Genomic DNA, 12639 nt, shown 5'->3' on the forward strand with positions numbered 1-12639 from the left:
CTCTCTTTGTTGGTGTATTACAAATGACTCAGAAGCTCTCTATTTATAGAGATTCTATATCCCTACAGATGTCATCAGTGACATCAAAAGAAAGAAATATTCGAACTCTTCAATTTGAGCAATTCAACAAAAATAGTGGTTGCCAAAAAAAGATTTAGAAGTCTTTATCACATCTATTTTTCTTCTTCTTCATGGACCCCACACTTTATACCTAATTTACCAAATTAAATTTGGCTAATTATCTTATTCTTCTGCCTCCAAGGTTTTGTTGTTGATATAGTGACATTAGTTCAATAATGGTTTTGCTCCTAAGGAAATTCAAATATAACCTGCAGATTGTCCACTCAGAGATTCAATTCCTCTTCTTTGGACCATTACAATAAAAGTATACTTTATTGACTTAAATTGTGCACCACAAAACAATATAAGTTTCTACTCTCCCTTTCTATTTATTCTCAAGCAAGAATGTTGCCCGTGCTGTGTACGGGCTCAACAGGTTAAGCAATGTGCTTATTTACTTCAATTACGTAGACGCACCTCAAGTTAGTTAATTTGGCTCAAGTTCATTTGCAAATAATCGTTAGAATAGAACTTTTTAGTATGTATTCTTATTAGAACAATGTTACCTGAAGGAGTTGAACTAATTTCTTATTATAACCAGGGGTAATTATAGTTTATTTTGTGTGCGGAGATGTGTGGAGGAAATAAAAAATTGTAAAGATAGATTTATAACAAAATATTTTTCTTTCAACTACGCCGGATCCAGTAATTTTTGAAGAGGAAAAAGAGCCCCCGGGAAATACATAGGTAAATCTATTTGTTAGAAATTGCTATGCTTAAAATGGAATTAAATCTCTCTTATGTTCCCCCCAGAATACTAATAGTAAAATTATTGTCCAATCAGAAAAACAGAAGTGGAGAAGGAGATTGAGAAATGGAGCAGTGCTTTGATTGTGTACATCATTGGTGACAGCCCATGGTACAATTACATGGTGAGGAGTATATGTTAATCAAACATGGTTTAATATTACTGAGCCTGAGATATTCCTACATAATGAAGGGAATTATGTGGTTAAGTTCCAATCTGCCAATAATAAACCCTTAAACCTAAAATCTTGGTCCCCTGATTTTGATTAATGTCATACCTATATACAGACAACAGATCAAGTAAATACAACTAATTTCATATATATAAGTTGAGAACAATCTTTTGATTACAAATAATACACAATTTTATTCAATCCTACTAAATAAGTTTGAAAGAAAGTTATCCATAAAACAAAATGGTTTTTTTAAGGACAAGTTGATTGATAAAAGTCAAAAAGGTGCAATTTTATATAAGTAATATTGTCCAAATACAACTGCACACTTTTACAAAACATGATCCTCACTGTCTCATCTTGTTGATCTGATTCAAAGCTGGCTGTAGAATATTGTAAGCAACCCAAAGCAAAGCAGGAGTCACAACAATCAACAAAAGTTGTCCTCTGTTGTCACTTGCTGCATCTGCAATCATAGCAATTTCACTAGCAGCTGAAGCCTCTGGAGTGTGGAAAAAACCTGATGCTGCTAAACCAGTAAGACCAAGACCAATAATAACTCCTTGATTCCTCATTTTATTGATTTGGTTCAGTGCTGGTTGAAGAATGTTGTAAAGAACCCATGCTATAGCAGGAATTAAAGGAAGTAAAAGTGCTAAACCCCTGTTGTCTCCCTCTGCTATGTCAGCAATTTGTTGAGCGGCAAAAGCGCTGTCGCATGAGCTCAGGGTTGAGAAAATGGCACCTGCAATTGCTGTTCCAGTGAGGGAACTTGATAAGTTTGAGGTGTTTTCAGATGTTTTGGAAGTCAATAGACCTTTTGGGAGGTTTTGAAGGGAGAGAAGAGAGATGGGTTTGGGCTTTGAAGGGTTGTTAATAGATGCTTTGGTAAAGCATTTGACGTTGAGCATGGCCATGGTTCCTATGGTGGCTGCCATTTCTTTGTTGCTGTTAAGGGTTTCTGGCTTTGAAGTTGCAATTTGGTTTGTTTTTGTTTGCTATTATTGATGTGAGAAATGTGGAATATAGAAAGAAGAAGAGTCAAGCGATAAAAATGAGATGTCCAATAGGAGCGTGGATTTTAGATTGGTCTCTTATCCTAAGATTGTGATCCGGGCGATATGGACCTCATATTTGATAACATACCAATGGTTTCTTATCACTTCCTATTCACTCCTTTTCCACCAACAATAACTAGAAACTTCTTAAATTCTTTTGGAGAAATTATATTGCCAAAATTCATACTTTACCCATCTATCTTTTCCCCAAATCTCTCTTACACACATGTTAAAGACGGAAATAATATTACCTACCAAAATTTTGAAAGGTGTGTCAATTACACACCACTTCGGTATTTGATCACATCTGCTTAAAGATTGCTATTACACGCGTCAATCAGCATCTGACATGTGTCATAAATCGTTAAAAAAAACTGGAAAAAAAAACCTCTACCCCCCCTCCCCACCCCACTCCTCATCTTCCCAAAGAAAAAAATACAGAAAAAAACCCCACCCCCTCCTCATCTCTCCAACCACATCATCTTCTCTACCACCGCCATACTACCACCAATCCTTCGACTACAAGCACTTTCTTCTCCAACTATAGATTCAACTCTTTGCCCAATTTTTAACAAGTTTTAACAACATCCATCACAAATCCTTATAGAAATTTCAAAATGAAGCTCAAACCCAAAGCTTCAAACTTGTTAATGGTGTTTTTTGACTTTTATCAAAATTAATCACCTGAGTACATTTTTATTCAACAATAATCACGAATTCAAACTAATTTTCTAGGTCATGGAACACCAAATCAACAAAACCCGATTAAATTTTCAAGCTTTTTCAAAAAGTCAATAATGGTGATTTTTACAAGACCCAATAGCTCCTTTTTTCTTCTTTCTTTTCTTTTTCTTCTTAGTCATGGGGGTTGAAGAGACGAAATATGAGGGGTATACAAGATTAGGATGGAGGTTGGGGGGGGGGATTGTTGGGGTGTGGGTTAGGGAAGAAGACGTGGGTTATATTGTTTTTCTTTAATTTGTAAGGAAAATAGTTAAAAAAGGGAAAAATAAAATAAAAAACTTAATTTCAGATGAATTTTGTAGTTTTCATGCGTCTCTTTTATGTGTAATACACACGTATGACACATGGCAAAAGAGGTATATAATCGACACACTTTTAAAAGTTTTGATGTGTAATACTATTCCCGTATTTAATAGGTGTGTAAGAAGAATTTGAGTACAAGATCGATGGGTGAAATATGTATTTTGCCAATTATATTTTGGATGAGACTCAACCAATAAAACTTGTATGACGCCCCTCTAGTTATTAGACAAGTAGAAAAGTAGGTCCCACATGGCAGAATTAAATGGAAAATACGTACGTGCCATAATAACTGGAGGTGCCTAATATAAGGTTTATTGGTTGAGTCTCACTCAAAATATAATTTGTCATTCTTTTGATAGGGAATGAGGGGATAACTCTATTGTTCTTCATGACATAGTTTTATTAAGTAGAATTGTGTCACTTCATATTAAATAATTTTGGTACATTCATTCTTAGTTTTAAGAAGTATAAACTATCCCTACAAGTAATCAGCTTATCTTCAAAAAAAAAAAAAAAAAACTGAGTATCCTGTTATCAGAAAGTTTAGTACAGTTTAGCTGGTAAAGTTATCATTCTTCACATCTGTTTTGGATTTGTGACCCTAAGATACGTCTCCTGGTGGAATGATAGTACTAATTCCCTCTCGTGTCCTATTGGTGAGTTCTTTTCAACAATGATTTATAAAGATTTAGTTCATGAATGTTCTACTCTCTCTGTTTCAATTTACGTGAACCTGTTTGACCAGGCACAAAATTTAAGAAAAAATAAAGATTTTTGGAATTTGTGATCCTAAACAAGTCAAAAAGGGGCCCAAAGTATTTGTGTGGTTATAAAAGCTTCTCATTAAGGATAGAATAGTAAGTTTAAGCTAAATTATTTCCAAATTTAAAAAGGAGTCATTTTTTTAAACGGACCAAAAAGAATAAATTCTCATAAATTGAAATGGAGGGAGTATGTTTCATATTCAGAGTAACAGCAAGAACTTCATTAGTGCAAAAACTTAGTTTCCTTGACTTTGGTTGGCAGTTTTTTAGGACCAGCCTTTGCATATTTAAATTGTAGCAAACGTGATGATATGCTTTACACTTGCGCTCTATTTGGCACCTTTCAGACTTGTTGGTCTAATTTGTGTAACAGGTAGTATTTGCTTTATTCTTATAACTTTAATCAACCTTCAATCGAAAAATCAGGAGTGTAGTTACACCGAGTGCGATTAAATTAAGGGTGTGTTTGGTACGAAGTAAAATATTTTTCAATTTTCTCATGTTTGGTTGGGTTAAAATATTTTTCTTATGAACTTATTTTTCTCCAATTGTAAGAAAATATTTTCCTTATCAAGAGAAGGGAAAATATTTTACAAAACTCCTTCTCAACCTTCCCCACCCTCACCAACCCACTCCACCCCCTCTCCAAAAAAGGCTTTTTTTTTGTTTCAACTTTCAGTTTTTCCGTTACCACCCACCTACTACCCCTCCACCCCCACACCTTATTTTTTATTTTATTTTTGCAATTTCAAATTTCTATTTTTCGTTTTTCTGCAATCCCCCCATACCGCACAAAAAAATTACTTTTTTGTAAATTAAATTTCTATTTCTTTGTATGCTGCCCCCTCCCCCCCCCCCCCCCCCCGAAAAAAAATTTAAAATATTTTTTTCAGTTTAATTTTTGATTTGTGTTGATCCTTGCTATCCCCCTATGCGTATCCACACCGAGACTGATCCTTGCTATCAACTCTTTGAACCGGCAAACAAATTGAATAAAAATTTGTGCTGGAATTTTTCTCAAAAATCTCAACTCAAGGATAGAAGAACAAGAAACATTTTTATTGTAATTATATTTTCTCTCTAGGCTTTGTATTGTATTTGCACTTTCACAAAGTGATTTCCCTTTTTCATTTAAAACTTCTCTCTCACTTCGTTCATCACCATATATATATATATATATATATATATATATATATATATATATATATATTCAATTTGCTAATCCAATTCAAAATTGAATTAGTATTTTCTTGAAGGAAATCTTAATCTCATTCCAAATGGGTTTCATGGAAGTAGTCGCACGTCGACTTCTTGTCAGTCTAATTCAAAATTGGATTTACTTAAAAGCTTTCATTAATATTTATATACATATCTTAAATAAACAAATATTAATTATATCACACACACACACACACACACACACACACATATATATATATATATATATATATATATATATATATATATATATATATATATATATATATATATATATATATATATATATATATATATATATATATATAATTTTCTATTCCAAATAGAAAACTTCAACTTGTTCACAATATTAATTATATCCTCTGTGCTAGCAAAGAATATAACAATATTTAATTTGGACTAATAACTTTATTTATTTAACTAATTAAATTCTTTAATTTAATTGTCAAATAATAAATTAATTAATCCTTAGCAAAGATTAGAACACTCGTTAGTGTGCGACCCCGTAGGTTCAATACTAAACCGGTAGTAAATTGATCACATCAATATACTAATCAAGGGTGGCGTCTAGCAACACTCCTTAACGACCGGATAGAATGAAGTATACAATTTACTCTCAAGGACTCATAGAAAAGCAATAGATTAATTCATTCTGTCCTTATAGCTCTGGGTCACCCTAGGATATGGTTTAACTGTCAAATCATAATAGGCGACCAACTATATGTTCATATCATATATAATCAACCATTGAATGACCTAAGAAACTCTGTTCTTCTTTCATTCAATCGCCCTGACCAAGGTCTTAATTGGTCGGTTATAATTCATGACAACATAGAGCTTAAACTCATTACCAAGAGTTGACAAATTCCATCTTGATCAATCACTAATTCTTCAAGTATTTAATCATATCCAATATCCTTTCAACTATTGTCGTAAGGCCATAGGTGTCCAGCATCAAAATACAATAAATAACTTGTCAATTACTATGATGATATTAGGTCAAAGGAAGCTTTTACATTACATTCTTCCGGAGAATATCCCATTTACAGTTTATGGTAATTCTAACCATTAGGAATTATCCAATGAGTCGGTTCAATGATCATATCTCTATATGCATCATCTATCTATGTGATTTAGTTAACGAGATTAACTAATCTTTATCTCATAAAGACGATCACATTGATATTAATCTAACCGGATTATTAGTGTCCAAATTAATAATCCTATGATCAAGAACAAAATTTAGATTAAATTATAAGAAACTTCACTCTCATTATCATGACCTCAATCACGATGACAAGTCTCAAATTTAATCAAGGACCTTATCAAATTAATCAAGCAATTTATAATAATGATAAAAGAATATCAAATGCCATATATATTTTATATGAAATAACATTCATGAAAAATATGTTCAAATCATCAAACATGAGATTGGATCTAGGGCATATCTAATATATATCTAACAATCTCCCACTTGCACTAGAGCCAATCGCTCTTGTACTTCATTCCCAATTTCCACTTGTGCTTGTCAAACTCTTTTGCTCCAAGTGCTTTAGTGAATGAGTCTGCATCATTTTCCTTTCCATCAACCTTTTGAATCTCGACGTCGCCACGTTCAATGATTTCTCTTATTAAGTGATACCTTCGCATAACGTGTTTGAATTTTTGGTGTGATCTTGGTTCTTTTGCTTGAGCAATGGCTCCAGTATTGTCACACAACAATGGAACTGCACCCTCTATTGAAGGAACCATACCAAGTTCAGTTAAGAACTTTTTCATCCATACAGCTTCCTTAGCTGCTTCACTAGTTGCTATATATTCTGCTTCAGTCACTGAATCAGCTACTGTAGCTTGTTTGGAACTTTTCCAACTCACTGCACCATCATTTAAGGTAAATACATAACCAGAAATAGATTTGCTATCATCTCTATCTGAGGAGAAGCTTGCATCAGTATAACCTTCAAGTTTCAACTCAGAATCTCCATAAATGAGGAATTGGTCTTTAGTTCTTCTTAAGTACTTAAGAATGGTCTTGACCACCTTCCAATGTTCCTCACCAGGATTTGCCTAATATCAGCTAGGTACTCCTAATGCATAAGCCACATCAGGACGTGTACACGTCATGGTATATATGATAGCTCCCACTACACTAGCGTATGAGACCCTACTCATACGTTCTCTCTCTTCAAGTGTTTTAGGACAATCCTCCCTACTGAGAGTAATTCCAGTGCCTATCGGTAGATACCCTCTTTTGGAATTATCCATGTTTTACCTTTTCAAAATGGTATCAATGTACAAAGACTGGGAAAGTCCAATCAGCTTCCTCGATCTATCTCTATAGATCTTTATTCCCAATATATAAGCTGCTTCTCCCAAGTCTTTCATGGAGAAGTATTCAGATAGCCAAATCTTGGTACTTTGCAGTGCCGGTATATCATTCTCTATGAGCAATATATCATCAACATATAATACTAAGAATATAATTGTGCTCCCACTAACCTTTTTGTACACACAAGGTTCTTCTTCGCATCTAACAAAATTGAACTTTTCAATTGTCTTGTTAAAGCAAATATTCCAACTTCGAGAAGCTTGCTTTAGTCCATAAATGGATCTTTGTAGCTTGCAAATTTTATTATGATCAGACGGAGATATGAAACCTTCAGGTTGTGTCATATACACATCCTCTTCTGGCTCACCATTAAGGAAATCTGTTTTCACATCCATTTGCCATATTTCATAATCATAGTATGCCGCTATAGCAAGTAGAATCTGAATTGATTTGAGCATTGCCACGGGAGAGAAAGTCTCTTCATAGTCGATGCCTTCCTTTTGACGATATCCCTTGGCAACAAGACGGGCTTTGTAGATCTCCACCTTTCTGTCTGCTCCAATCTTTTTCTTAAAAACCCATTTACAACCTATAGGTTTTATATCCTTTGAAGGTTCAACTAAAGTCCATACTTTATTTTCCTTCATAGATTCTATTTCGGATTCCATGGCCTTTTGCCATCTCTTATAGTCAGAAACTTTGTATAGTCTCTTCATAGGTCTTAGGGTCTTCATCATTATGATCAACCGCACTTGATACATCATCTTGTACCATTAGATTTAATCTAGTTAGTACATGACGTTCTCGGGTTGACCTTCTAAGAGGTACTTGTTCACCTTGTGCTGGATTTAATTATTGTTCAATTTGATTTGGAACCGGTTTATTAACTTGTTCTTCAACTACATTTAGTTTTTGAACTTAAACCATTGAAGATGACAACGTCCTTGGGAACTTCAAAATATCCAATAAAGGTTATTCAACTTGGGTCTCTTGATCTTTATATGTTGATTCATTAGTTTCTTGAACTTCATCAAGTTCTATTTCTCCACTATAATTTCCTTCCAAAAGAAATTCCCTTTCCAAAAAGGTTGCTCTTCTAGCCACAAATACTTTATGGTCAGAGGGGTGATAGAAATAATATCCCATTGTTTCTTTGGGATACCCAACGAACCTACACTTATCAGATCTTGAGTCAAGTTTATCAGACTACATTCTTTTAACATAAGCTAGACAACCCCAAACTTTAATATGTTTAAGGTTAGACTTACATCTTTTCCATATCTCATATGGTGTTGTAGAGACTGACTTAGTGAGAACTTTAGTTAGTAAGTATGTTGCTGCTTCCAAAGCATATCCCCATAAATTTATTGGAATATTAGTGAACCTCATCATAGATCTCACCATATCTAATAAGGTTCGATTTCTCCTTTCAGACACACCATTATGTTGTGGTGTTCCTGGAGGTGTCCACTGTGAGAGAATCATATTCTCTTTGAGATACTTAGTAAAATCTTCACTAAAATATTCTCCACCTCTATCAGACCTTAGTACCTTGATACTTTTACCCGTCTGTTTCTCAACTTCACTACGGAACCTTTTGAATATTTCAAAAGATTCAGATTTGTGTTTCATAAGATATACAAATCCATATCTTGACATATCATCAGTGAAAGTGTTGAAGTAAGAATATCCACCTCTAGCTTAAATTTTCATGGACCCACAAACATCTATATGAATTAGTCCCAATAATTCAGTAGCTCTTTCTCCACTTCCAGTAAATGAAGATTTGGTCATTTTTCCTTTGAGACAAGATTCACAAGTTGGATATGATTCAAAAATCATATTTGTCAAGGTACCCTTCCTTGTACAACTTGTTAATTCTTTTCTCTCCAATATGACCAAGCCTATAATGCCAAAGGTATGTATCATTTACTTGATCATCTCTTTTTCTCTTAAGACTTGAAACATGCATAATTGAATTAGCATTCACATTAGGTAAGACATAAACATCATATTGGAGATAGCCATTGTCACACCTCCTTTTTACGCACCCGCGGGGGTACAAGGTAGTTTTTTCCAATTAAAGGACAATCGAAACGGGATTGGTTTATTTATTTCAGAGTCGCCACTTGGGAGATTTAGGGTGTCCCAAGTCACCAATTTTAATCCCGAATCGAGGAAAAGAATGACTCCATATTACAGTCTGCGTACTAGAAATCTGGGTAAGGAATTCTGTTAACCCGGGAGAAGGTGTTAGGCATTCCCGAGTTCCGTGGTTCTAGCACAGTCGCTCAACTGTTATATTCGGCTTATTTATCTGATTTTAAATACAATTATGAACCATATGCAAATTTTATCTTTTTACCGCTTTATTATCATTATTTTAAAAGAATGTGAACATCGCTTGAAACATGTCTTTGGATTGCGTCACATGAAATGCGCCCACAATCCGGAACACATTTTTATTTGATGTTTTGGGATTTGGATTTGGGTCACATGAAATGCACACCCATGTTTAAGAAAGTAAATTATTAAACACGCGCCTAAAGGGACTAGCGTGTTATTATTTTGGGAAGGTCGTGAAATTCGCTAAACGGCCCTCCTGAATTCTAAGTAATTTAAAACAAGTATTTACTGATGGCCCCGCAATTTGTATTTTTATTCGGCGAGGCTCATCTCATTCTTATTTTTTAAAGGAATTTGCAACGTCGTGGACATGCATCTCGAACCACGTTACAATCAATGTACCCGCAATTTAGAGACACATTTCAACTCTGCTGAGATTTGGATTTGGGTCACATAAATGTGCACCCGAGTTAGGGAGAATAAATTATTAAAGGCGCGCCTAAAGCAACTAGCGCATTATTATTTTAGGTAGGACCGTGAAATTTTCTAAACGGCCCGTCCCGGAATCTAAGTATTTAACACATATATTTTGTGAGGGCCCCGTAATCTGTGCGTTTTCATTTGGCGAGGCTCGTCTCATTTTTATTATTGTTTTTTTTATATATAGAAGGGTAAGCTTAAACCAACTACAATTCTCTAATTTGTTTGTCTCTAAAAAAGGAAACACTAATTCATTAATTTAACAATGGATGGCTAGTAGGATGTATGGCTAATAGAGAGTGTTTTAAGCTTGACAAATTATAATTAATCATGAGCATACATTAGAACTAACCCATATGGCAACCAACAGAATAATGACTAGCAAAATCATGATAGGACTTATTAAATCAATCCGGCTACAAATTCGGCAAGTTAGTCACGATCATAAAAAAAACTTTTGCACAACTTTTCGTCTAGCACGCCAATTTGAGATAGCAGTAACATAAACACCAAAACTAAAACTCGATAGATTTAAACAAAAATTTCAACATAACATGTGTTCGAGCTCGGACATGATAGTAGCCGATATCCACTCAAATAAAGATTATAAACGAACCTCTAATGACAAACACTGCTGGAGGTTTACAATTCATTTATCGAACCGAAATGGAACCATAGTCAGCGAGATGAAAGCAAATGAAACCAACGAACTAGAACCTCACATCGGCACTCGAACGGACTTCCAACGGGAAGCCATAGAAACAGTCATCAAAGCTCAAACGGAATAGCTCGCGCCATAAACTCGAACGCGAAGGGACGGAGGATGGGTCATGGCTGCTATTGGTGTTTCCAGGTGATCGTTTGGACATGAGGGGTTGGACGACGCAATGCAGCAGCCGCAATAGCGCTGCTCGTCGGGCTGGGTTATGGATGGAGGTTTGACGACGGTTATGGCGTTGGAGTTTTGGAGGGGACGGGTGGTCGTTTGGTGGTGGTTTGAGGCGGAGAGGGAGCTGGTGTTTGGACGAGATGGTGATGCGAGGAGTGGAAGCTGGTTGCGATGGTTTTGGTTACGATGGGGGAGGAGAAGTGGTCGTGGGGCTGGTTGGAAGCTGGTGGCGACGAAGGGAGCTGGTGGTTATGGTCGCCGGTGGTTCGGACGTTGGAGGAAGCTGACGGAATGATAGGTTGACGATGGTGGAGCTGGGGGGTTGCGGACGCAGGTGGTCGACGAAGGGCTGCTGTTTTTCAAAGGAGGAGGAAGATGAACAGTGCTCCTCCTCCAAAAATTTTAAAATCTGTCCCTCCTCCAAAATGTTTGTCCGTGTATTTGATATGGTTTTGCCCAGGGAAATGAGCCCCACGCGTGGTGGGGTTCGAGGCTTGTGTCCCCCACGCGTGGTGGGGTTCCCCGTGTGTCGTGGACTCGGTTTATTATGGGCTAGGTCCGAAAATTAGGCCTAAAACCGGGTAGTTTGAACCCGAATATTATTCTTTTGCCCGGATCCGAGAATAAGAACACGACGTTGCTTACTAATCCTATGTAAGCAAAATAGCTACTAAAATAAGACTAATTATTTAAAACAAAACTATATCCTTTTTTAATATTTTTCAAGATTTAAAATAGCTACAAAAATATTAATAAAACTATTTTTGTAATTTTCGTTTTTTATATAAAGATAAAATATAAAGTAATATTTTTTGTATTTTTCAAAAATTAAAATGACTACAAAACATTAATAGAACTATATTTTTGGTTATTTTCGAAATTATATAAAGTACAAAAATAAAGTGTAATTTTTGTATTTTTTCAAGTTTATGAGAAATACATAAACTAAAATTTATATATATATTTTTTGTAATTTTTCTTTTTGCAACGAAATAAAGTAAAAATAGTTAAAATTGCTAGATTAGACCCAATTTCACATATTCACGCTAAAAATGTGAAAATTCTCGGGGAGGGTCAAAAATCCGGTGTCTACAGCTGCCCCTCTTTGACTGGAAACACGAAGAGTTTTCCGACAAAGAACGACTAGACATGTTTTTGACCCGACCATTACTTGGAGGGACTATACTACGGAAAGGAAGGGGGATATGACCGAGCCCTGGTATCTGAGCTGCCTACATATCCTTGGTTATACAGGAATCAGGCCACGTGTAGTTCGGGAATGAGAGATGGTAGATTGTACCGAGGTGAAGAGCCGATCGAGGTGCCGTTCCGTTGAGGTTCCGGTCCGCGGTCCTGTCATTACAACAAAAATGAAAACTGAAAAAGACTAACTAAGCCTATCAGCTACTAGTTACAAGGATTCCTATCTTTAAGTCTTCTGAAACTTGGTCTTGAGTCTTGAATG

At 35.4% G+C, this 12639-nt stretch overlaps 1 protein-coding gene across 1 annotated transcript; it reads right to left on the minus strand.

Moving 5' to 3' along the window:
- Positions 1 to 1168: 1168 nt before the first annotated feature.
- LOC104229934 (photosystem II reaction center proteins PsbY, chloroplastic) lies at positions 1169 to 2207 on the minus strand. Its single transcript, XM_009782664.2, has one exon. The coding sequence runs from the start codon at positions 1976 to 1978 to the stop codon at positions 1388 to 1390; it is 591 nt and encodes a 196-aa protein (XP_009780966.1). The 5' UTR covers positions 1979 to 2207; the 3' UTR covers positions 1169 to 1387.
- Positions 2208 to 12639: the final 10432 nt, after the last annotated feature.

Source organism: Nicotiana sylvestris, chromosome 3 (assembly GCF_000393655.2).
Source record: "Nicotiana sylvestris chromosome 3, ASM39365v2, whole genome shotgun sequence".
Classification (NCBI taxonomy): domain Eukaryota; kingdom Viridiplantae; phylum Streptophyta; class Magnoliopsida; order Solanales; family Solanaceae; genus Nicotiana; species Nicotiana sylvestris.

Excerpts from the sequence above, each read along its gene's own strand:
- LOC104229934 (XM_009782664.2), bottom strand. The coding sequence starts at position 1,978 with ATGGCAGCCACCATAGGAACCATGGCCATGCTCAACGTCAAATGCTTT.